Here is a 27,162-nt window from a genome sequence, read left to right as displayed (position 1 = left end):
GGAAAAATCATAACGTTCTAATCTATACATTGAAGTTTTTATGCAGCTCTTTGATGACGGTTAATAACTCACTGTTCAATGTTAGGATTTTAACTTATAAACTTCAAATACCAAAAGAATATCTCAGACAAAAGCAGTAACTCACTGACCTACTGAATTAAAACTTTCACTAGACAAGCCTTCGATCTCTCTCAAAAAAAGAACATTAATCACCAAAGTTATCTTCACATTTTTATTGTTGCCTGAAAATTGCTGGAGACCAGGAATGCAGCAGCAGGTACTTTTCAAACCCTAATGCACTTGCAAACACGACGCCCCCACCCTAAGTCAGCGGCCTTTGTTTGCTTTGTGCATTAAGATGCAAGATTCATATATATTTTTTTTTTAAACATTTGGTCTCATTACTATATGAATGTAAATAACAATAAAGCATACATACAAACTGTGACTACATGCCTGCTTTTCTCAATATTTCACTTCGAAAGTATGCGATTGTATTTGTTTAACGGACGGTGATTTGTATAGGGTCACTGGAAAGTGCACAAGGTTGTCCCTGTCCCCCCCAGAATTTTAGTGTCTCCTACGCCCCTGCGCACAGCCCCTCCGGATTGAGTGCCTGGCGAATTCTGGTGCCTCAGCGGGACCCAACAGAGGCTGAGGAGGACCCGTTGCATGCTGCAGCCCCCGGGCGTTCCAGACTCAGCATGGCAGCACAGAACATTAGCGGATTGCTTCTGGTTACAACGGGGGCTGTGTGCCGGCACCAGCGAGCAACTTCCAGAGGCCCGTTGGCAGGGAGCAGAAAGGACCCACGAGTCATCCAGCTGCCCTTGGGCCCTGTGGGTGGCTGCTGGAGCCTTGCTGGCGAAGCCCCGGTGACTGGAGGAAAGTGAGGGGCTCCGCGGGTGCCACACACCAGCGGGTGCTATGAGCAGTTCCCCTTGCGGGACCCAGTGATACGGTTCCCTAGTCTCCACTAACCCACATCACGATGGCCCAGAACCAAGGGTACCTGCACACTGAGTTGCAATGAGCTGGTGGCAGAATTACAGATGCAGCAGCTACTGGAGGAACGTCCCAGAATGAGACGGAGTGCTGGCACGATCCCATGATCATCAGGTGGGAGACCGGAGATCTTGGCGATGGCTGTAACACACGGCGCCCAGCCTCTTGGATACGAGGCGGGCGCCCCTTGACAATAAATAACAAGCATTGGCATAGCCAATAGGTCTCGCCTTTGGGACCTTATAAGTGTTTAGCCATGCAACAGTTGCGTAACTAAATACTTATAAGGTCCCAAAAGCGAGACCTATTGGCTATGCAAAGCGGCCGTGTGGCCGCGAAAGTGAAAGTAATCGCGGTAAAACGCAGCGCGCGCGCCCGCGCACATGCACTGTAGCCCTAGGCTGGCCTGGTAGCACTTTTTGGAGCCCTCTCAATAAGTCTCGCCAGACCAGCGCATGCGCTGGGTCAGGCGAGACCTAAAAAAGAGCCTCAACCTCGTTTTGCCTTGGCAGGAGAAGACGCCTCAAAGGTTTTTGGTCCACGAGACACCACGATCCTGGAGCCCCTGTTCCCGTGGCTAGTCACCCATAACAAATTACATTAACTGCTCTAGACAATTGTATTGGCGCAGGGGGGGAGGGGGGGGGGGGGGCAACCACCCTCAGCTATGGACAATGGCAGGGCCTAGCGCACACATTGAGGGGTAGTGACTGAGGAAAGGAGCAATCCTACTACCTCCCCCCCCCCTTGCTGGATTATTGGCGGAGAGAAATACTGGTGAGCAAACAGAACGCTGGGTGCCAATGTGAGTGCACAAGGGCAGCAAGTCCGTGTTCGCATATCATTGAGCCTGGCGAGAAAACCCCCTAAGTAAGCCAGCATTACGTTGAGCCAACAGAGGCTCAACGTGCGGCTGTATTGAAGGCAGAGGACCACATGAGCGTGCTATGGAAAGTGTCTTGGCCTCCACTGTCTAACATAAAATCATGGGCAAATACAGAGCTTCACGCTTGCATTCCACCAATACCATTATGCAATATACTCCCCCGCGCTAACTGCCACAGATACTCACACAGCAACAGAGATAGGATGTGCGGAGGGCCAGCCAGATGGGTGTCTGGAGCAGTCATGAGAGGAACTTCTGGCAGCTATCCATGGCTCCCGCACGGCGTTAAAAACTAAGATAGAGGCTGTATCCATTGACGTAAACCTCCTGTGTGTTATCCTGAGAAAGGTGGCAGATAAGGCGGAGAGGCCTGAGAGTAATATCAAAGAGCTGCAGGGAGAAGTCACACTCCTAAAACGGCAAATGGGCCAGATGACCATGGCAGCCGCAGAATTGGAACGACGCGTGGAGGATGCCGAGGGTTGCTCCCGGAGTAACATCCCAGTGCTGGGATTTCCAGTGAAATTGAGGGTACAGCGCCGGAACAATTCCTGGAGAACTGGGTGCGCATGAAACTGAAACTACCAGGATTATCACAGTTTTTCGTGGAGAGAGCCCATAGAGCCCTAGTTCCTCCAGCATCATCAGGTGTCCCACCCAGGGCCTTCATTGTCAAAATTCTCAATTACAGTGATAGAGACTGTACATTACGCACATCTCAGGAACAACATGTCCCGCAGTTCGGTAACCGCTGTATATCTATCTACCCAGACTACACAAAGCAGGTGTAAGGGTGGCGCAAATCCTTCCACCCAACTAAACAAGAACTGAGAGCACTACACCTACAGTATAGGTTATACCTTGCGGGACTAAAGGTACTGTTCTGAGGGAAGGCACATTTTTGTGATCACCCAGAGGAGGTCTGGGTGTGGTTGGAGATAAGAGACGTAACAGCTCCATGATGGGGTACTACCCACAAATGGACTTGGGGTTCTCGATCCAGAGCAGGAACACGACAAAGCTACCACTCTCCACCCGAGAACCCCAATACAGAGCCACTAGGCCCACAGAGAGCCACAATAAATGATGATGGAATGATGCAACTACAGAACACAGCAGAACACTCACCAGTGGCAAACAGGGACACACAGCCGCTTGATCATGGAACTCTAGAAGCCAGATTTTGTGCTTGACACGATGGCGGAGGCAGTTCTGCAGGTTGGAGAATCGTGAGACGTTTGCCATTTGTTTAATCGATTCCTGGGAGGGGGGAGAACATTTTTAGGGACATGGGAGCGCAGTCTATACCTGGAGACTCTGGTATATATTTGAGTCTAGGCCCTGCGGAGGGTGACATCAAAACTGGCAAACATTCTCTCAACGAAAATACTGAATGTATAAAAGTCCTATATAGCAATTGGAATATGTGGTGAGGTACAATCCGAATTGCTGGCCGGGACTTCATAGATAGACTAGAAGTGACTGTCCTGGATGGAGATGTGGGGATGCTGTGCAGATCCTGGCACATACCGTGGGTGGGCATAGATAGGCCGAGAATTGAGCCACATATGTATGTGTGTGGGTGGGGAGGGTTTTTATTTCATGGCAGTTCGGAAATATATCAAACTACATAAGATGGGGGATATCAGAGTTGGATCCCACAGACAATGCTATAGGTTCCTGACATGGAACGTCAGGGACTGGGTTCCTATAAGAAACGTTACAGGGCGCTCTCATTCCCAAAAAGACATAAGATTAGTATAGCGCACCTACAGGAAACACACTTGAGCAACGCGGGGTGGCCAGGCTGGCAAAGAAGTTGCAGGCCAGGTATATCATTCCTCATACTCTACCAATGCCAGAGGCAGCCTGATATGGGTGGCAACGGGGCTGCTGTTCTCATTGACCTACATGGAAGCAGATATGGGTGGGAGGTATGAGTTTTTACAAGGTTCCCTTGATGGTCAAGCAATCACACTCCTCAACTCTTATGCCCCTAATATAGACGACTCAGCCTTTTTTTCTTGTTTAAGCAAGATCAGGCAATGCAGGAAGTGGAGGCTCCGTTGCTATGACTAGGAGACTTTAATTGTGTCCTGGATGGAGACCTAGACAGGGCACCTCCCAGAGCGAACACAAAGCCCCTCAGGACAACGACACATAAGGAAGTCATGCTTAACTTGGGATTAATAGATGTATGGAGAGGGAGAAACCCAACACAAAGAGCTTACCCATTTCACTCCACAACACATAATACCTTCAGTAGGTTAGATAGAATACTAAGTGATGGCCACAGGTGACTGGAAGATATGGACGTAAAACATATGGGACGATTTTTCTCCGACCCCTCCCCTGTCTGTTGTGAAATGCAGGGCCAGTATTGGCGAATTCCCACACAGATACGGACAGATACAGTAGGTAGGGGGACTGTTGCAATCCATGACTGAATATTTGACCATTAATTGGGGCACCACCGCGCAAAGGGCCACTGAGTGGGAGGCCCTGAAGTCTGTAATACGGAGTGCATGTATGGGACTGACTGCATCGACAATTGCAGTTGGAGCTGTGCAGGGAGGAAACAAGCCTAGCTACCACAAGGCTAGGGACTTGACACAAATGGAATGGCAGGCAGAGGAACAGTGTATAGAAGACATCTGGGATAGGCTAGATAAGTATATGCTTAATTAGTACAGAAAGTATTTACATAGGGAGGGAGATAAACAGGGGACCTCCTTGCGTAGGGAACATCCTCCACCATCAATAACACATTTACTCACACCAGAGGACAGGGCTGTGGCTACAAAATAGGACATAGTGGAAACAAAACATTTAGGGTGCATTTGAAGGAAGTGTATACAGCGGATCCCAACATCAACCTGGCAAGGTGCACCCCATTTCTGGAGAGCTTAGCTATGCCGAAGCTTCCTGAAGGAGCTAATGAGGAGTTGGAAGCCACGTTGGCGCTTGAGGAACTCAGAGCAGCGTTGAGTATGCTTCCCCATTCAAATGCTCTAGAAGGGGATGGTTTAGCAGCCAAATTTTATCAGACTCACACAGGATAGACCACTCAAAGCTTACTGAAAGTTTTCCTTGAGGCAAGGAACACAGGGGTACTCATACAAACTATGCGACAGGGGAGATCTGATTGTTCCTGAATCCGGGGGGATGAAACTAATCCAGCGGGTTATAGACCTATCACGATGATTGATTCAGACGTGAAAATTTTGTGCAAATTACTGGCAAATCAGCTAGCCCCTCACATGACAGCACTGGTTCACGAGGACCAGTGTGGTATTATCCCGGGTCAACACATGGGTATAGACTTGAGAAGACTTGCGCATGGTTCCAAGAGGTGCAGGGTCATGATGGTGACATGGCACTGGTCTCCATCGACCTAGCGAAAGTGTTTGATACAGTGGACTGGGGCTACTTGTTGGAGGTTCTATGGGTGGTGTTGTGTGTTTCTTGCTTGACCTATTGTAGTTTTCCCTATGTTAGCCTAACTGTGCACGTTGTACACGCCTATTTTCCTCTGCACTCGTTACTATATAATCACATTTGCTTTTGTGCAACATTGTACTTTCACACGGAACCTGCAACTAGCATATGCTTTTGTGTTCCGTTCTTTTCCTGGGATTTAGTCTGAACGCCACAGCCAAGGTCAGACAGCAATATCCATTGTTATCCTTTCTGGCCAGGCACTAGCACCTAGACATAACATAAGAATGCAGCTGTCGTTTATGTGCACACATGTCCTATAATATAGAGGAACACATGAGCAAAATAAACACATGGAACAAGAGTTCTGAAGCAAAAGCACTGCGTTCCAGACATCTTTGATATATAATCATTTAGATTCATTAGCAAGGGAGGGGGTTTTAGGTTATACTGCTCTATAAAATGACAGGGCTTTTCATGATATATGGATTATTAACCATGCTAACCATATTTTTAGTATGCATTTGTTTTATAAGTGTGACACATATACTGCATTTCAGAGTGTCGGGAGTGTTGTGTTCTGGGGTGCCAATTCACTTGTTTCTCTGGTATGGTTAGGAGGGCAAGTGAGGCACTATAGCTAGTCGGACTCAGAATTATTAACACTGAGGGGGTATGGTGACTCAGCCCCTACAATACTGATGTTCTCTGGTTCCAAGCATAGTTCTGTTCCAGAGCAGAAACCCTGCAACAGTGGTAGGGTTTGGACCTCAATTTCACGATCGGAGATGTGGACATTGGGCCATGGAACAAGGCAGGAGTGTCTGCTCTCCCCACACCTGTTCAGCATTTATTTGCCCTTCAGTAAGATCATATTCACAAAGAGAAAAGAACTTGTTCTCAAACAGAAGGTCAAAATATATGTGATGTGCATCCTACTTCAAGTTTGATGGATACATCCAAGCTAGCCTCCAGAGAATCCGAAGGCCAATAGCATCCTAGACTTAATGAGTTACTTTCTCACTAGAAGCTGATGTTCTTCAGTTTATTGCTCTAGTCTGGCATGGTTATGTATTCTTCCTCGATTAGCTGGCTAAAGAGATCAGTAAATCTGTCCATTTCATCCCATAAATTGTGGTATCTGGTCGTTACAGAATTTGTAATGACCTGGTTAAGAGCAGGCCCTTTCAAATGATAATCTTGTTACCCCAGTTTGCCAGGCACTGGTGTCCTTGTAATGTAATTCAGAACAGGCATGGATTTACCTGTTGCACTGATCCTCAAGCGTACATTTAAATAACAAACCATTGAAAGTCTCCCAAGGATTTGTATCACCCTTCCACTAGATATGTTCTACTGTACTACCGAAGCCAAGGACAAAAAGGCAATACGGGGGGAGGGGGGAGCATGGCTGAGTAGCCACGTCTGAGCTCTGGAGGCCATACACAAATCCTGATGGAATCCTGACCTATCCACCACCATCCAAGTGCACATAGGAGCACCTAAGGCGGCTGCATTGCCCCTGTACAATCGACGAAAACGGGTTGATGCTCCGTCCATCGGGAGCCCGACATCGATACTCGGCTACGCACCGGCAGCACTGGAGAGAAAGTGGCCACAAGATGGCGGCACCAGGGGCGTAACACAGGACCCCGCATCCCCTGCGGTGCAGGGGGGCCTCCAACCTCCAGGAGGCCCCCTCAGCACCGCACTTCGGCTGGAGAGCTTCAGATTAAGTTCGGAGGGGGTCCCTCCACGTACCCTGCAGGGGGGCCCCCTCAAGTTTCGTTACGCCCCTGGGCGGCACGGCCCCGCTCTGGGTAGAGGCTACCGTAGAAGCTCTGACACCGGCAACAGTGGCGTGAACAACAGTCAGATGAGAGTCTCCGGCGTCACTCGGTGCTTGTGAAATATCGACCCAAAGGGCGGTTAGCAGCTCCCGGTGGTGGTGCGTAGTGAGGGAAAATCCCCACCCTGGGAAAGAAATATGGACCAGGAGGCCGCAGCGACGAGAGAGATGACCCCCGCGCCCCTCCAGAGTCGGACTCTTTGGTGCCGGAGGCCCGTAGACACGGGAAAGAAGGTCAACCGGGGGCCCCAGCTGGAGTTCTGCCACCCCCACAGAAAGAACGGAGTGAAGGGAGCTGTCAAGGCAGGATTCTGAGGCGGCTGGTGGGGGGAAAGGAGGGACTAAAGGGACACCGTTAGGGGGCTGCCCTACCCCCACCAGCCACACACACACCTGAAGGCAAGGGCGACCGGCGGTGAGACGCTTCCCCCGCGAGCGCAGGGCCTGCACCATGGAAGAGGGCCACAGAGAGAGTACTAACAGCCAAGCAGCGCTGAGAAACAGAAAGCAGTCGGGGCCCCCACCTCAGGACAGCGCACCAGAGTCTCCCCCTTGCCAATCCACATTGGGGACCCCGTGGTCATGTTATGTTATGTTATTTATCATTTATAAGGCGCACAGATGCCACAGCCAAGCGGCGTCCTGGCGCTACAAAGGACGAGCAACACAACCAACAGATGAACATGCTAACCAAGATCGCTAGACCAAAGGAAACAAGAATGTTTTCACCGCTTTCCTAAAAGGAAGCAAGTCCGGAATGGACCGAACACTGAACGGCAATGTGTTCCAAAGGCTGGCCGCCAAGACACCAAAAGAGCGTCCGCCCATTCTGGCTTTTTTAAAGCGAGGGATTGTGGCCAAAAATTGACCGGTTGAACGAAGTGTTCTAGCCGGTGTGTAGTAGGAGATAGTCTGAGACAGAATAGGAGGGGAAGCCAGTTTCAGAATTTTAAAAACCAGGCACAGTACTTTAAATTTTATCCTCTGCCTAACGGGCAACCAGTGAAGATCAGAAATGGCGCTCCTAACTGAGCAAAATTTAGGCAGACCTATCAGCATACGAGCAGCCGCGTTTTGTACGCGCTGAAGGCGTGTAAGCTCTGCTTGATTGGTGCCCAATAAGAGTGCACTGGCATAATCCAATCTGGAAAGAATCATGGCCTGCACTATAAGTTGCCTGGTAGAAGCGTCGAAGAATTTAAGAATAGGCCTGAGACTCTGAAGAACGCCAAAACAGGTGCCCGCAACTTTCTTTGTGTGGGGGATGAATGATAGATTGGCGTCAAGCAGAATCCCAAGATTCTTCACCTGGGTGACTGGTATGGGAGTTGGGCCGAGCTCTAAAGGCCACCAGTCGTCTCCCCAAAGATGGATTTCCTTGCCCAGCACTAAGACTTCTGTTTTTGTGGCATTAAGTTGGAGACGATTGTCGGTCATCCAGCTTGCCACCTCTCTAAGAGCTTGTTGGAAATTAGAGGAATTCAGCGTGGTAGACCCATTAAGAGCCACAGCTAATTGGGTATCATCGGCGTAAGATACCATAGTGAGACCCCATTTATTGGCAACTTCCGTCAACGGTCTCACGTACAAATTGAACAGGGTCGGACTAAGTGCCGAACCCTGCGGAACTCCTTGGGAAATAGGGCGGGGAGAAGACTCGTAAGGGGGAGTACAAACCCTAAAGGTACGCTCGGCCAGAAAAGAGCGAAACCAACCCAAAGCAGTGCCGTTAACTCCCGCTTCTCTCAGCCTCTGGAGCAGGATCGGGTGGGAAACCGTGTCAAAGGCGGCACTGAGATCCAGCAGGATCAGTGCCGCCGTCTGACCAGAGTCTAACATAGTACGAAGATGCTCAACCATAGACACCAGGGCTGTCTCCGTACTATGGCCTGCTCTAAAGCCATTCTGGGAGGGGTGAAGGATACCTGTATTTAAAAGGTGGCCAGATAGGATGTTATTGACATGAGCCTCAGCGATCTTGGAGACCCATGGAAGCAAAGAGATGGGCCGGTAGTGCTCTGGCTTTGCAGGATCTAATGTTGCCTTTTTCAGTACCGGCATAACCATGGCTTGCTTCCATTTTACAGGTACCGACCCAGTACTGAGAGATAGCTTAATAAGACTGAGAAGAAACGGAAGACACAGCTCTGACAGGTCCCTGAATTGTGCCGGTCTCAGAGGGTCCATTGGAGAGCCCGATTTGACCCTCACCACCAGGGAGTCAAATTCTTCCTGAGAAGGCGCAGGAAGCACCAGTAATGGACTAGAAAAGTCATTCATAGACGTTACAGGATTAAGAGAGGAAGCAGGGGGGGGGGAAAGATCTATAGATCGCATCCACTTTTTCAACAAAAAATGACGCTAGTCCATCACAATGAGCCTGGGAGCCATTCCCCAACGTAGCGGCTTTCCTGCTAGTTAAATCTTTAAGAACCTTAAAGATTAACTTAGTTGGATTTGCACTGTTCCTGAATTGTAAGGAATAGAAGGAGGCACGTGCTTTGCAGATGGCTCGATGGTATGCCTTAATACTGGCTCGATAAACCTGCTTGAGAGTAACGTCATATGCCTTACGCCAGGCTCTTTCTGCTCTTTTACAGGTAACCTTAAGGAGCCTGAGAGATTCGTCATACCATGGGCTAGAGTGGCCCGGTCTAGTATTACTCCAGCCCGCTGGAATTAAGGTGTCAAGAGCCCGGAAAAACCAATTGCAAAAATGGTCATATCCAGAGGTGACATCAATGGGAGGTTCTGGTATGTGTTGTGACAACAGCAGCTGAAAAGCCTCCAGGTTCAACTTCCTCCAAGGACGTATAAAAATGACAGATGTAGTATTTCTAGGAGGAGAAGCAGCCAAAGTGATCCGAATGTCAATAAGATAATGGTCTGTCCAGATAATTGGTTTCGGTGGCAGTGCTTCCACACAATCCAAATTCGTCAGAAAGGGGTCCAAGGTGTGACCCCCAACATGAGTGGGCCCAAGGATCAGCTGATGTAGTCTAAGTGCCTCAAGATCTGTGAGGAAACTACCCACCACCGAGGATAGAGGAGCATCCATATGAATATTAAGATCTCCGATTACACTGAAATTAGCTGATCTAAGGGCTAAGGCAGAGACTACCTCTGGAAGGGCTGACCGAAAGGCGTCGTCGGGACCAGGGGGTCTGTAAATAACCAAGCCCGAAAAAGTAAACTGGGGAGTCAACGAGATAGCGAAGTGGGCACTTTCACAACCCGCAATGCTCACAGCGTTCCATAGACAAGGATAGCACGTTCTTAAGACCGCTGCGATCCCACCACCTCTCGAGTTACGGTGTAAGGTGTGCATAGTGTAATCTGCAGGCAAGATAAGGTTAATTGCCGCCGTGGCATTATCATGCAGCCAGGTCTCTGTTAAAAACATTATATCCGGCTTTTCATCCGTGAGCACAGTAAAGACATCTAAATGGTGACAGACTAGGGATCTTACGTTTAGGTGGAGTATTTTGAAAGTGGATGAGCGAGGGGGGACGAGAGGGCGAGTAGCAGAGTTACTAACATTGGAAGGGGGCTCTAATGCCCTAACGGGCATGGGCAAAGGAAGTTCAAAACTGCACCCAGGGCATTGGTAAGGGCCCGAAAGGGGGTCCAGTGGTCCATGCATACAATCACTCACCCTGTTTCTGAAGCTGCGCATATTATCAGCCGTAAACATGGTCATCCCCCTGCGCAGCCTGCCGAGCCCTGCCGAGGCGCGGACGAGCGCAGACGGGCCGGGCCTAGGCTGCAATAAAGCTGGAAAGCGGGGCCACCAGCTGCCCCTGATTACGCCTACACCCCACCTAACCAGCAGAGTTCTACAACCTGGAAACTCCGGGAAAGTACACAGCAGATAAGTGCGCCAAGCCTCAAGGGGAGAACCGAGCCAAACACATGTCGAGAGGAACGGTGCGACAAGTGGCGACCTCACAAGGCGGGGGGGATCAGTGGAGGGTCCGGTGGGGCGAGGAGATGAAGAGCCCAGGCACGGCTCCCAACCCCAGGGCGGCAAACTAGGACACAGCAGAAGAGTCAGGGAGCCCCCCCCCCCCCCCTCCATCACGCCAGGGACCCTTCAGGGCCCAACAGCAGGAAAATCGGAGGTGAATACCCACCGTGGACCTAGGGGACCATATCGCCAACAGTGGAGAGCAACCAGGCAGAAGGCCTGACTGTGGCCAAGAAGTGGGGGTGAAGAGAGCCAGGGGCACAGTCCCCGCTGCGAGACACCACACTGAAGGGATCACGATGGCCAGAGACAAAGACCCCAGGCCGTCCAAGCAAGGAAGCATTGGCATATATGCCAAAGTGACCCCCACCAGCCCCGAGATAGGGAGTGAAGCCAGTACCCTACCAGACAACGCAACCACCCTCCAAGCGATCCATGCATCCAGAGAGGCCTTAGAAGGGAAAATGGCCGAGATCCGATCAGATGTGACCCTCTTACGTCAAAACATTCAAAATGTTTCAGAGAGAGTCACACATGCAGAGGACCGCATCTCGGAGGTGGAGGACACAACCAAAGGGCCTGTGCAAATAAGTCGCTGCCTTGAAAGAAGTGACCTGGAAGGTGGACGCCGCTGAAAATAGGGCCCGCAGAAACAACCTGCGCTTCGTGCGATTCTCAGAGAACTCGGAAGGTACAGCTCCAGGGTGGTCCTTTATCACTTGGCTCAGAGACTCCCTCCCAGCGGCACAGTTCCCGCCCTGTTTCATAACAGAACGAGCCCACAGAATGCCCAACATTCGCCCGCCACCAGGGGCCCCCCTGCGGCCCTTGATCGCACGATTCCTCAATTATCAGGACCGCAACTTCAAGAGCTGACGAGAAAGGGGAAAATCAGATATGATAATGCCAAAATAATGGTATTCCCAGATTATTGAAGAGAGGTGCAGTAACAGCGATGCACATTTGACTCAGTCAAAATTAAGCTGAGAGCCCTCCAGATCCAGTACATGCTGCTCTTCCCGGCCAAATTAAAAGTGAACTTTTAAGGAACCTCTCACTTCTTCCACACACCAGAGGAGGCATGGTCCTGGATCAAATAATGCCCCCCCCCCCTCAACCGGAAATAGGGGCTGGATGCAATGGGGACTTCACTGAAAGAAACACCCAAGAAGCCTGATCCCAAACGACTGTGGGGAAAGAGAAGGAGACCACCCGGGCGACTCGCAGAATATATGGCAGAAGCGGACAGCAGCCACCCACTCCTCCGAAATATCCATCACATGGAAGTGGCGAGCTCTGAAGCCAATGACCAAGAGGCGCCCGTTGGGCAGTGCCACTAGTTAAAGGACAATCTCCTAGTTGGTTGAATTCTATATTGAGAGGGGGTGGGACTACAGACCTCCAAGACTTTGCCTATGCCAATAGTTGTCACAGTTGACCAATTGGCAAATTGGACGTGGGTGGTGGGAGAGTGTGGGGAGGGGGTGGGGGGGGGGGGTGGGGGTGAGTTCTTTCGGGTTGGGGGGAATAGAGAAATTCAAATGTTATTGTTTGTCCCAGATTGCAGCCAACAGAAGGGGAAACCAGGTCATAGACAGAGACAGGAGTGCCCAATCCTAAGACGAGATCTGCCAGTAACAACACGGTGGGGGTAAGAAATCCCAGTCCAAAAAATGGGTGAGATAGACTACTCTGTCATGACATGGAATGTCAGTGGGCTATTGCGCAATGTAAAGAGGGGTTTGGTGACAAGGTACCTCAAGAGGCTTAAGCCGGACATCGCCCTCCTCCAAGAGACACATCTGAGAGGCACCTTTTGTGCTTTTTTGGGAAGGGGGGGCCTACGTCACGCTAGCACATGCCGGGTTCACATCAGGATCACGGGGAGTGGTGTGGTTAAATAAATAAAGAAGACCCAAATGTTACCTTTGTCGCGGTGCAAGGGGCCTAGGGAAGGAGAGAACTAAAACTGATCAGTGCCTATGCCCCCCCTCAATAGCAAACCCAGACACTAGACACAATAGCTCGGATATTACTGGAATCAGGGTCCTCCACACACATTATTAGAGAAGATTTTAATGATGTGGTGGACCCCCAAGCAGACTGCACACAGGTAGGCAGGGATATGTGCTCACTCCCCCCCAGTTGAATTCCTGAACACTTTGGGTCTAACACATCTCTGGCACCAGCTGCACCCATTTGAGAGGGACTACTCTTTTTTCTCAGGTGCCCATAGAGTCTTCTCCAGGCTGGATTACCTCCTTGCGCCAGCAGGAGAGGTAACGGAAGTGGAACGAATAGAATACCTGGAGAGGAATATATGATCACTCACCACTTTGCTTGACAGTGGGTGGGAGAATACACAGACGCAGGCAAAAATGGAGACTGACAGCTTGGGAACTGCAAGATAGGGCAGTAGCAAAGGAGATCCATGTAGAATCTGAGAGGTACTTTAGTGAAAACGAGGGCTCCGTGTCCTCAGCAGTTACCTTATGGGAGGCCTACAAGGCAGTATTAAGAGATCGAGCACAGAACATATTAGCAAGAACAAAAAGAGGAAACCAGAGAGACAGAGGCCCTAGAAAAACTCTTGCAGCTAGAAAGGCAGGTATTAACCAGAAAAGAAGAGGGTACTCTGCTCCAAATTGAGATAAAGCGCAGGGATTATCGGGCACTAGCGGAGAAAGAAGTTGCAGCTCAAATACAGGCCACACAGCACCGACTATATGAGACAGGCAACAGGGCACGGAAGTTACTGGCCTGGCTAGGGGAGAGAGAAATCCTATGGGTAGCCATGAAACGACGAAAAGAAGAGACGCACATCACGGCATCTGCAATTGCGGGTGCGTTTGCCCGGTACTATGCAGAGCTGTACGAAGAAAGGCCCCTAGCAAGTAACCTCCAAATCAGTAATTACTTCAGAGGAATTGACATGTCGACCCTTACCCAAGACCAATGCAACTCCCTTGAAGGGGACCTTACCCTCCAAGAAGTCACGACTGCCAGTGGCAAACTGAAGACAGGGAAAGCATTGGGGCCAAATGGTCTCCCAGCAGAACTGTTCAAACGCAATGCTAGCCTGCTAGGTCCCCATCTTCTAAACCTGTACCAAGCAGCAAAGGAAAGCTAAACACTCCCACCCGATCTCTGTAGTGCCACAGTGGTAGTGGTCCATAAACCCGCAGAGGACTTCGGGTCGTATCGGCTCATATCACTGCTCAAAAGAGACCAAACAACTGGCCTCCAAACAAGCAACACAACTCCAGACCGTAATTCTTACCTTGGTCCATGGCGACCAATCCAACTTTATGGCCAAGCGTTCCACGCGATACAACCTCCGGCAGCTGACCAACTGGCTCCCCACAGTGCAAGGTAGATCTACGCCACATGTGTTCCTCACAATAGATGCTGAAAAGGCCTTTGATGCTGTCCACTGGCCTTATATGAGGCAAGTCCTGACAAGATTTTGGTTTGGGCCAGTTTTTCGGGGTTGGGTGGAGTGATTATATACCAATCCAAAAGCCAGAGTGCGTGTTAATGGAGAGCTGTTGACAGACTTCCCAATCAGAAGAGGCACTAGACAGGGCTGCCCTCTGTCCCCTTTACTGTTTGCGCTGGTGCCGGAACCAATGGTATGCTTAGTTCGGATGCACCCATAGCAGAGTGGGTTCAGGGATGACTTACGGCAACTGAGATACGAAAGGATATCATTATACGCAGACAACATACTCCTATATGTCACTAATACTAACCAGACACCCCCCCTGATCTTGCAGATATTCCTAAAGTATGGTACACATGCAGGATATAATATAAAGTGGGACAAATCCAGCCTCTACTCGGTGGGGGGTACACTTGATTTCCGAGGCCTTCCAGGTCACCATAGGGTAGCTCAAGATGGATTCCGCTACTCCGGCCTATACATCACGATAGATGACGCAGTGAACCTCAATCATAACATCAAGAGGGTCCTCACAGAATATCAGAAAGCGGCGGGGAGGTGGAGGGGCTTACCCCTGATGCTAATGGGCAGAGCTGCAATGTACAAAATGATCGCACTCCCCAAATTGCTTTATATGTTGCAGAATACATACTGCAAGCTGCCGGAGACAGTTTTTGGAACGATTGATCAGGAACTTCGAGCACTACTGTGGGATGGGAGCCACCACAGAGTTGCACTGTAGACGCTGCAACGCAATCAGTATAATGGGATTTTGCCCTACCAGATATACAGGTGTATTACATGGCAGCACACCTGGTGGCAATCAATTAATGGGGACATGCGGCAGGAGACCATTCCACCTATGCCCTTGAAAGGCTGCAATTCCAGAACCGCATATATTGCCACTATCTATATAGAGGTGGGGGAAGTCGTAGGCTGCTCCCCGCCACCCAGTGATCAATTGAGGCCTGGAAGGGGGCTGAGTGGCAAATGCGATGGGACAAAAGGCCCACAAGGGAAACCTCATTCTGGGACGGTTCCCGGCTACCGGACCTGAATGAACTCCAGGGGTTTCAGCAATGGGACACGATAAGGATCTCTAAACTCAGAGATATTATAAGGGACGCTACCCTCATCACATTTGCGAGGTTACACTCCGAGGACCAACTAAGTAACACTCAAAGATACAAATATATGCAACTGCAACATGCATGGACGTAGGAAGGGCTAGAAACCACTAACATACCTGCATATTCGCCCCTAGAGGGTAGACTGCTGCAGGAAGAACTAACAGATAAAGCTGTGTCATGGACATATAAAACTTTAGTTAACAATATGCCCGATAATTTGAAGAGCTAACTGGGAAACAACCACAGAGGCACTAGAAGACATAAATTGGGAGACTGCCCTGATGCACCAGAGGGAAGTGGATATCAAATTAAGACTCAGATTGATACAATACAAGATCCTACATAGGACATAAGGCATGCCGGCATGCCATGGGGAGGGCTGAGACACCTAATTGCCAGCGCTGTTAGACAGAACGTGGTGCATGCATGCATACGCTCTGGGAATGCCGGCAGGTAACAAATTATTGGACCCAGAAAATACAGGACTTCAATGAAATACTGGGGGCACAACTCACTAGGGATGTTAAATACATACTACTAGGTATACCCTCGGAAATAGACCTCCCTCACATGAAGTAAACTTATGCTGTGCAATCTAGGATTGGTGGTTGCAAAGAGGGATATTGCCAGGCACTGGGGGGACCCTGATCTTCCCACACTCAAGGAATGGAGAGCAAGCATGAACCTATATATGGTGGCAGAAAGGGTAAACTATAAGGTCAGTGGGTGCCCGAACAAGTTCAAGAAAATCTGGACCCTGTGGTTGACATACTATGGACTTGAGGCAGGGGAGGAGGCAAACGATCTTTTAACCCGTACCTAGCTATATGAAGGTGGCAGGGTTGCGAAGAGATCGCTCCCGGGTTTCACTCTTTAAAAAAAGAAAAAAAGAAAACTTAATAGCAAACCTGGAAAGACTCCACACCCGAGTGTTGTTGAGTGCTGTATATTGAGTTGCTGCACATGTACTTGAAATGTCTGTTGCAGATCTCATGAATATTTTACAGACTGGTCACTTGTATTTGTCAATCCTGTGCAATAGAACTTTAACTTATGTATCCCAATGCAAAGGCTGCTGTTATGTTAATAAAAAAGTTTTGTTTTTTAAAAGGCAATACCAATGAGAAGTGCCACTTTCTTTTAGTATCAGTAAAACTTCCAAGCAATCAGGTGCAGAGCCTATTCTGGAAGGGTCACAGGAAAAGATTAATTCACCTTATGGGTAGAGAAATCTCGCTTAAAATCTGGCTCAATATAATCGGTCTAACCAGCTAGGACTATGTTGTGAATGTGTGGGTCTTGACAATGTAACTTTGTTGACACCAGATATTAATCCTGTTAGTTATGGTGGTTCTAAGATCAACGTCCTTGGTTATGTTCAAGCCCTTATCAGATTTAAGGACAGGCACACAATGGGTAAAGTTTATGTGGCTGAAAGAGGGGACAATTTGCTTGGATGGAAGAGGCTTCCGCAGGGGAATTGGTGCTTCGCCGCGTGCCTGTCCCCAATCAGGCACAGTCAACTCGTCGCCAGTGTAATGAGTGAGAGTGTGAGTTTGGTGACCTTTCGGATTCACTAGTGAGAGACCAATTGGTGAGGTGCACCAACAGTGTTCGTGTTCAGGAGAAACTTTTATCAAAAAATCCTTCTTTAGTTGAAGCTGTAGCCATTGTGGAGGGTATGGAGAACACTTCCAAATGGGTAAAAGAGATTAGAAAGAACAAAGAAGAAAAAGGCCAGGAACTTAGTGAAGTGCATGCCATAGAGGAGGGTGAAAACTCTGAGATTTGCAATAGTCTGGCAAAGATTTCTGTTTCTAGTAATAGCAAGACGGTTGAGAAGGACACACGCGTGCGTGCTCCTTCTAAGAGTGTTCATAACAAGGTGGAACGTGACAGTCATCCCGCTGAGGGGAATAGCAATTCTGGTGACAAAACCACATCATCTTGCCCTAAACCTAAGTGTATGAGGTGTGGTAGTTTTTCGCATTTTTCCAATTAGCCGCACTGTTTCGCTAGAGAGGCGGTGTGCAACAAGTGTGGTGTGAAGGGACATTACGCTAGAGTCTGCAAGGCTCTTGACAAGGCCCGTAACCCACAGAAGAATATTGAAGTCGTACGCACTATTCTTTTGAGTGTTAAGGCTGATGATGAGAAGATAGATGCTGATAAAATAGTAATGCCTGAATGTAAAATCATGGTGGATGGGTATGATTTCTCTGTACTAGCTGACTCGGGTTCACCTTTTACCATGATTGGTAATAAGCAGTGGGATGAGTGTGTGGGTCTTGACAATGTAACTTTGTTGACACCAGATATTAATCCTGTTAGTTATGGTGGTTCTAAGATCAACGTCCTTGGTTATGTTCAAGCCCTTATCAGATACAAGGACAGGCACACAATGGGTTAAGTTTATGTGGCTGAAAGAGGGGACAATTTGCTTCGATGGGGACATCAACGTGACCTTGGCATTATGCTTAACCCCTGTGCTAAAGATCCCAAAGATCAAGTTATGTTGGTGGACCCTTTGGGATCAAGTTGTGAATGCTTTGATAAGTTTCCAGAGGTATTTTCAGATGCTTTGGGCTGCCTTAAGGGGTTTGAGCATCGCATTGTCCTTAAAGAAAGAGCCACGCACAAGGTGAGGAGGGTACCCAACATGATGGTTGAACCACTCAAAACTGAGTTGCAGAGACTGCTTGATTTGGGAGTTATTGAAGAGATCGAGGCCTCGGAGTGGCTTGCACCCATTGTTCTTGCCCCTAAGGATGGGGGGGGGCAAGTGTCAGGATGTGTGTGGACTTGAGGGGACTGAATGAGTGGATTTGGGTGGATCGTCAACCTTTACCCAATATATCTGAGTCTCTCAGCATTCTCAAAGGGGCTAAGATTTTCAGTGTGTTGGATTTATCTTCGGCTTACCACCAAGTTATGTTGCACAAGGACTCAAGACATCTTACGTCTTTCGTGACACCTTTGGGGGCTTACCGCTTCTTACGGATGCCTTTTGGGTTGGCGTCGGCAGGTTTCCAAAGGGTCATGAAAATGGTGCTTGGGAAGATATCTAATGTTATGTTTTTCCAAGACGACATTTTAATTTATGGGAAGGACGAAAAAGAACATTGTACAACCCTCTATACTGTGTTAGACAAGTTGAAGGATGCTGGACTCACTGTTAAGAAACAAAAGTGCCGTGTGGGGTTGAGTTCTGTGACGTATTTAGGGCATGTGATCTCCGGAGAGGGCATACAACCCAAGTTGGAGTTAGCTGAAAGTGTAGTGAAAGCTCCCTTTCCTCAAGACAAGGACCAGGTGAGGTCCTTTTTGGGACTCGCTGAGTTCTATTCTAAATTTATACAAGGATTTGCGAGTGTGGCTGAACCCATCAGGGCTTTGCTTAAAAAGGGGACACAGTTTGCCTGGTCTGATGAATGTCAAAAAGCTTTTGATTGCATTAAGGCTGAAATAGGAAAAATGCCCACTTTAGGACATTTTGATGTTAATCGTAAGACTATTCTAACGACGGATGCTAGTCTTAAGGGGTTGGGAGCTGTGCTCTCTCAGGTTGTGGATGGTGAGGACAGAGCTATTGCTTTTGCCTCTAGAGCTCTTAAGGATGCGGAAGCCAATTACTCATGTATAGAGAGAGAAGCTCTGAGTGTTTTCTGGGCTGTACAACATTTTAAGTTCTACCTCTGGGGGATTCCCTTTTTGGTCGGAACAGATCATCGTCCTTTGGTGCAAGTTTTTTCGTGCCGCCGCAATGAGAACATTACACCCAGGCTCAAGTGTTGGAGTGAGGGACTCCAGGAGTTTAATTTTGTGGTTCGGTACATTCCAGACTTGAGTAATAAATCTGCAGATTGTCTTTCTCGCTTACCAGTTGGTCAAACCTCAGACTGCAGTGAAGTTGAAGGTGTACTTTGGGTAGCTGAGTCTGCCTTTTCATCTGAGGAGTGGCTGAAGGGTGTAGGTGGTGACAAGGATTTTGTTCTCATTAAGGAGTGGGTAAATCATGGATGGCCTGATTATAAGGTTTTGGATCAAAACATGAGACCTTATTGGGCTGTGAGGGAGGAGTTGTCTTTTTGTTATGATAATCTCATGAGAGGTGATAGAGTAATTCCTCCCAGTGTTTTCAGGGACAGAATAATTAACCTTGCTCATGAGGGTCATTTGGGCAGGAGTTTAACGAAAGCCCGGGTGAGAGAAAAGTACTGGTGGCCTGGTATGGATCGTATAATCGAGTGTGTGGTAAAGGATTGTTTGTCTTGTGCTTCTAATGATAAGTCTCACACTCCTAGCAATGCTCCCTTGTCCCCTGTTGAGGTTCTGGATAAGGTGTGGACGAAGTTGGGTTTGGATATAGTAGACCCGTTTGAACTGTTACCTTCTTTTGAAAGGTTTTTTCTTTTGCTTGTGGATTATACCTCCAAGTGGGTGATCACCAAGTGTATGTCAGTGGCTAACACGAAAATGGTGATAGACTTTCTTAAGGATGTCTTTGTTGCAGAAGGAGTTCCAATGTTTTTAGTAACCGATAATGGGGTCCAGTTCGTTTCTCACGAGATGTGCAATTTTCTTAAGGATTTTAACATTGTTTATCAGAAGACAGCTTTATATTCGCCGCAGGCTAATGGATTAGCTGAAAGGATGAACAGAGTGGTTAAAGGATGTGCTCAACGAGCTCTTGAATTGAAGATACCCTTTGGAACTGTCTTGAGGGATACCTGGTGGGCTCATCGCACTACACCGAATGCTGTTACTCTAAAGTCTCCTTTTGAAGATTTGAGAGGGAGGAAAGCTTTTTCCAAGTTGAATCCTAGTTGGCTGCCTCCAAGTATTGGTAGTGGTATGTCTGCAGCCACGAGAGGAACCAGAGTCACTGATTATCAGGGAAAATATAAGTCAAGTTATGATTCTAGGATGAATGTGAAATACAAGAAGTGGTGCGTTGGTGATCAAGTGCTTGTGAAGAATCCCAGACATACCTTTAAAGGTAGATCTGGTTTTCTGGGTCCTTTTACCATTGTGGCCATCAGGAAGAATGTGGTAAAGGTTAACACAGATTGCTGGTGGAGTATGTCTAGATTGGTTAAACAGACGGGTGGTTTCCAAGATGTGGGAGTTCCTAGACCTTCTTTGACTGATGTTGATAGTTCGGATGGAAAGGATATTCTTGATCAAGAGGAATCCACTCCAAGGTATAGGAGGGTGCCTGTAAAAATGAAAGACTATGTGTTGTATTAGTGCTTGTTTTCATTTTCTTACAGGTGCCACACTGTAGCTAAAGATGGAAAACCATGTGTTGCATTGGTGTTTATATTGACTTGCTATGTTTTTGGTTTTATGTTTTTCTTGCAGGGTGTCATGTTGTGAAATGTTTTTTTTTGTAATTTTATGAGTTTGAACTTTATTGTTAACATGTTTTGCTTGTCTGTTTTATTGGGAAGGGGATGTGTTGTGATCTATACTGTAGAATACTCTCTATGTCATGGAATGGAGTGATGCATCGAGTGATGGATCATTCATTCCAGAGAGAGAAGCAACGGCTGAACAGTTGGTGCTGTCTTCCCGATCCCGCTGTACTCGTTATTAAAAATTGATTTCAACACTATTAAGCGGATTGACACCTCATTACAGACTAGTGACTTGATTATCATGCTATCCACAGCACCTAGTCTTGTACTGAATACTTCTTGTTCTTTGCCTACTGGGGAAACACTAACTACAAAGAACACGGGGCACCCTGTGTTCCAAGGAACATTGGTAATGAGGCCATATGTCAAACATTGTTCGGTAAGGAATCACTCAAATTAAAATGGTAACATTGAGATTCTTTGCAACATTGAATGTGTTAACAGGGAGGATGAGGGCAGTAGCCCCTGCAGAAACAAAGGATTCTGAATGATTCCTTACTGCACAGTGTTTTTCAAATCTCCTACGAAATACTGACAGAACTTCGAGGTGAACATGGTCTATATCCAATATCACCAGAGAAAAGGGCCCGCTTATTCCTCATGCATGAAGAATAAGTAACGGCAACTGTGAAGTGGAGCTTGCCAGAATCAACAAGGAATATGTTCCACGTCTTCTCAGGACAATTGAAAGTGTGCACTCAAAAAAGCTTCTCAATACGTAGTGAGAAGCTCCAGGGAGAATATAAGGATAATAATACCTGCCCTTCTTTCTCCTAATGGGTGTTTTTGTGTTGTACATGTATTGTTGACCAGTGACAGCACCAACAATCAGACAGTGCCTTGGAGGGAGAACCCAACAAATTTTGTAGCATTCCGCATATAAAGCAGTTACATATAGGTTTCTTTTAAATGTCTTCATCTAAAACACTTACAACATCTATAAAAATATGAAAAACGAATCCACATAACTTAGAAAAATAAGTACTCCTTTATGACGGAAAATGACATGAATGAAATGCAACAGCATTGCCTAGTTGTAATATGCTTGCTTGTAAAAGCTTTTGGAATATTACTGTGAACTACTAGTGTATTGAGTCTTCAAGCAAGCACACGCAAATAATGTTCACTTTTAAAGAAGCAGGTATAGTGTACAGCAATACGCAAACCAGAATACTGTCAAAAATGTAGGGATACATTATAAAATATCTTTACTGTAAGTCACACATATATACACACACACACACACACACACACACACACACACACACACACACACACACACACACACACACACACACACATATAAAGACACATATATGTGTTTTGCAAAATACTTACTGCTTCATAAAGTATAACACTTTTATCCACCGACCTTTTGGGGGGAAAAAAGGAGAAATACATTAGAAAACATATTTATAGGTATTAACATACTAAATCAGAGCTGCATTTCCTTTACATTTAACTCATGAATGTTTATACATCGTTCTTTAAATGGCCACTGACACACATCGACATGGAATTGGGGACCAAAGCCTTTAAGAAAATACACATTCATCACAGTACCTCACGGATAAGAAGTGCCAAACCGGCACTATAATTTGAACTTTGCAATGTATTTGTTTAAAATGTTGCATGCAAGTGAGTCATTAGGTATTTGTGGTAATTTTCTAGTAGTAGTCTGCTCTCTTGTTCATAAATCAGCCTTACTCCTTCCTCTGGTTACTGAACACGAGGTGGCTTGCTCTATTCTTTATATGATTATTTTTTGGTGGTTCTTTAATTGTAAATTGAATCAATAAATTGTATTTGTATAGAGCTTACTACCCCAGGCGTTGAAGCACTCTGAGGCGAATAGCACGCTACTATGGTGCCGAAGATCAGAGGTTACTAGTTAGTAGATTAGAAAATTTAAAAGAAAAACTTTTTTATTCGTACATTAGTTGTGCTAGGTTTGGGCTCCTGATTTTCTGTGTGTTTATTAGAATTTAGAGTAGGGACAGAATGATGGGAGTGGATTTTGATTGGGAAGTTGTAAGTTGCTTTTTGTAAGTAGAGGTCGTGTGTGCCTGTTAGTTGGGTTACATGGGTAAAAAAAGGAGGAGAAAGTTTGAGAAGGATGTTTTGGGAGTTGATAGTCAGATACATACATAGACGCAGCAATTATGACATTGTCAGATATGCATGTCTCTTGTAGTATAATATAAATTTTTCTACTTATATGAATGTATCTGCTTATGACAAGAAGCATAGTTCACATGTATAACAACTATTTCATCTCTATAATGTGAGAAGCAGAGTTGGTCATGTCGGAGTATACTGTAGAGGTACGCTGTTGTCTTGTGAGTACAGTGGTCATTGGAGGAATAAAGTTTTTCTGGATAAAATCATGGCACTTTTTTAACATCACTACACTGCACTTACTTTTTGCACTTACATATCATTTTAAAACCAGCTCCGCTGTAATACTGGCGTAGTAGCACACCAGGGAGGCAGTCGGCCTCTCTGGTGGGATCCCGATGATGAAGCATGTCACCAACTAGGTTGGTGAGTGAGGGTTCTTTTACAAATCTAGAGTGATTTCCCACCTTTTTCGTTTTTGTTATATAGCTTTCTTTTGTTGTTTATTGAGATATTTCCCTGGGGCACTAAGAGTAGCAGACAATTTACCCTCCCTCTCTTGTTGTTTGAATACATGTGGGGGAAGAGCCAGCTCTTGAGTACCTTTCTGAAGGTAGGATGGTTGTCAGTGTATCTAATGTGTGTGGGAAATGAACTCCGTAGTTTGGAGGCTTGAATGGAAAAAGATATTCCACCTATGGTTTTATTCCTGTATGTTAGTTTATTCAGGCGGATGCCATTCTTGAGCATAGGTTCCTTTGTTGTATGTATTTATTGATTTTCTTCCTGATGAAGAGTGGTCCTTTGCCATGTATTGTGTGTGTGATACAAAGCAGCTTGAAGGTGGATCTTCTGGCAACTCATAGCCAGCATAGGGTCCTCAAATCAGGGGAGGTGTGTGCTTGTGGCTTTACATGTAGAAGTAGTCTCCTAAGGCTTTACACCTTAAAACATGCATTGTATTAGCAACCTTAACTAAACAGGTTTTGTGCAAGTAAAAAAGAAAAAAAGACATAACAAGAAACACAGAAGTGCCCCTTCCAAGAGGAGAGAAACACATGCTTACACACACTGTTACGCTCAGTACATCGGAGATTCAAACATTTCGAAACTTTTGCCTGGAAGGTTACACTTGACTTTGTTATCCATAAAGCATTCATCCCCTGTACACATTCTACTCCTTGGAAAGAACTGGCAGGCTAAGATCCTTTCATAATTAGACTTTTCAAACTCACTATATTTCCCAACCTATCTCTCAGTCAGACTTCAGATGGTTTAGAATTGGGCTGCCAGATTACTGCTTGGCATAGCACATTCCTCTTCCATCTCAGCGGCCTCCGTGAGCTTCATTGGCTCCTCATAAAAGAAAAATTTGTTCAAAATTCTTTGCTTTTGCCATAAAGTCTTCTATGATACTACAACAAGATACTTTATCAATAAACGTCTTCGTTATTAGCCGCATTGGACACTAGTTGTTCTGATTCTTTGATGTTCTTTGTACCAGTCGACTATAAAGACCAGAAGAGTGGTTGCGCCTTTTCTTTCTTTGTCCCTAAAATAGGAATTCCTCCCTATTTAGTTTTTATGCTCAGCACAATTTTATTCGTGTCTCACTAATGCTCAGAACACTTTTATTCAATCAATAATTCCACCTTTTCTTCGCTCTTAGAGGGGACTTATTTTTGTCAGCAGTAGGGCACACTTAGAAGGAAGCAGTTGCTTTCTATGAATAGAGAACCTCATCCCCCGTGCTAAGTTTTTTAAATATAACCCAAAAGGAGTGAATTGCACTCTTTCAGCAGTCACACCTTTGATTTCTGGACTATTCTCACTGTCTCAGTATATGATGCTCATTCGGACTGAAACCAAGGGTGAGATTCAGGCAGGCAGCTTTCCTGTCTGAAACTGAGGGAATTGGCGTTTCCTGTGAGACTTTAAGGTAATGTCCCAGTCATGTTAACATCTTTTCAGGATTGAGTCAGCAAGACCAAAGTGGTGCCACCCCAAAATGATTATTCAGTTTACCCAGTTCTGAAAGAGCTGGTTAATTATTCATTACATCTGTTCCCCCAAAACTAAAAAGGTGGTAATTCCGCTACTAAAATACCCCTAACTCAATCCTGACAATCTAGGTAATTTCCAGCCAATTTACTTATTACCAGTGACAGCCAAGGACTTTGAGTATCTTGTCACATAGTAACTTCAATCCTATCTGGAGACTTGTGGCTACCTAGACCACTAGCAATTGATTGCCACTCCTTTAGCAGTGACAAGTCCGTCCTCTTGTCACTATTGGATAACTTCACAATGTATATGCGATGAGGAATTGTCACAGCATAAATACTCCAGGATGACCATGGGGGCACAAACACGTTGGTCAGAAACTCTCTCTGCACCCTTGTATCCCAGTTGTGGATGACTATTTACTATAAGGTTCCTCAGGATTCTGCCTCCATTACCCCTGCTCTTCACAAAGTCTTCATAAGATTGCAGGCCATTCTTATTTACACCCAGATTCTATATTATGCTCTTTTTTTGGAATGTCGTACTAGCAGGGTCAGCTCATCCAAAATACTGCCATGTGGCTGGTGATGGGTGTTTATAGGGATACCTGAAGGACTCAGGGCTTTCATATTGCACTCTCACATCCAAAATGGGTCTCAAGGAGCTGACGGCAACCTTTGTCTCACCTCTTCTGAGCTCTTAAATTATCACCAGAGGAATAGAGGATTGTTTTTAAATCGCTCTGCGTGGCCCAGAAATCCCTTAATGGACTCATAAAAACAATCTTACAACATCAACTTGCAAGACTGATTTGATCTGACAGATCCTGCTTAATACTGTTGCTGCATTGTGTTTCAAAAGGAAAAAAAAACCTGAGTCTCTTTTCTCTTAGCACCCAGGCAAGGAAACGACCACAAGCGATCTCTTTCCTTTAAACATAGTTTTGGTAAACTTTGAAAGCTCCTAAAAATAGATCCATATCTGCAATAGTTTCTTCTTGCAGTTTCAGGCCATATTGAAATTTTCCACTGCCATGACCGACGGGGGTGTAAGAGGTTCAAAAATAGCAAACAGAAATTAAAAATCTATACTCGTAATGTATTAAGTACGTCTCGGCATCGCAGTGATAGAGCAGGAAAATATGGCTTAAAATAAGTGTCCTAATTTGTGCAATTTATTAACATGAGAATGCTTAAAGATTAAAATTAAAGAAAACATGGCTATTCTTATACGTACAAATTAACTTGTAGAATGACTTATTTATTGGAGTAAGCACTTATTTCTATCGTAATTTCATTGTAAAGTCAGACTAGGCCTCCTTTCTCTAACCCTTTCTTTCCTTTCACTTTCTTTTTAAATAAATAAATGTTTCTAGTAAATGCTGTACTGTGCTGTATTAAATAAATAATTCATGTTTGACTTCATTAGGCAAGTAATCTTTGTAGAATGTGCAGACTTTAAAAATGTATTTCTTTCCTTCCTAAGCTACATGTTATCATTGTATGTAGTTATATTTTAGCTGGCACATATATACTATAATGAATGCTAAGCAATATATAAAAACAATGGTGCCTACAAGAAATCGTGGATCTCTTGGAAGTAATTCACTAAAGTTACAACAAGAATTTTTCTGTTTTAGAACAGGTCATTGTCGCGCAGTGGAGTTTTCAAAAGCGAATAGTTTAGACTGCAGGGTTCTCATGGGAACTCAGAGTGATCTACGCATGAATGTTAGCAAATAAGTAGATGTTTTGTAGATAATACCTTGCGACTTCGTACGTTTACCGTAAGAATGGAGAAAGAAGCAGCAGATCATCGGACGATCCGGTTACATTGGTTTGAGATGACCTAAAAACGGCTTGAATGGATACACGTTTTTTTGTTTAATACACGTGTTCCTAGT

General features: G+C 46.2%; 1 protein-coding gene across 2 annotated transcripts in view; it reads right to left on the bottom strand.

Moving 5' to 3' along the window:
- The window catches only part of WDSUB1 (WD repeat, sterile alpha motif and U-box domain containing 1), a 445,966-nt gene that overhangs the window by 102,398 nt on the left and 316,406 nt on the right, over positions 1 to 27,162 (bottom strand). Inside the window, exons 6-7 of one of the 2 annotated variants that reach the window (XM_085645497.1) lie at positions 22,476 to 22,509; positions 3,020 to 3,151 (exon numbers count right to left, since the gene is read on the bottom strand). In XM_085645497.1, coding sequence (XP_085501623.1) covers positions 3,020 to 3,151; positions 22,476 to 22,509 — 166 coding nt within the window. The remainder of the gene's footprint in view (positions 1 to 3,019; positions 3,152 to 22,475; positions 22,510 to 27,162) is intronic. The other variant, XM_085645498.1, reaches the window with a different exon arrangement.

This window comes from Triturus cristatus, chromosome 3_1 (genome assembly GCF_964204655.1).
Source record: "Triturus cristatus chromosome 3_1, aTriCri1.1, whole genome shotgun sequence".
Lineage (NCBI taxonomy): Eukaryota > Metazoa > Chordata > Amphibia > Caudata > Salamandridae > Triturus > Triturus cristatus.
The sequence above is the reverse complement of the archived record's forward strand: the minus strand, read 5'-3'. Positions and strand labels throughout refer to the sequence as shown.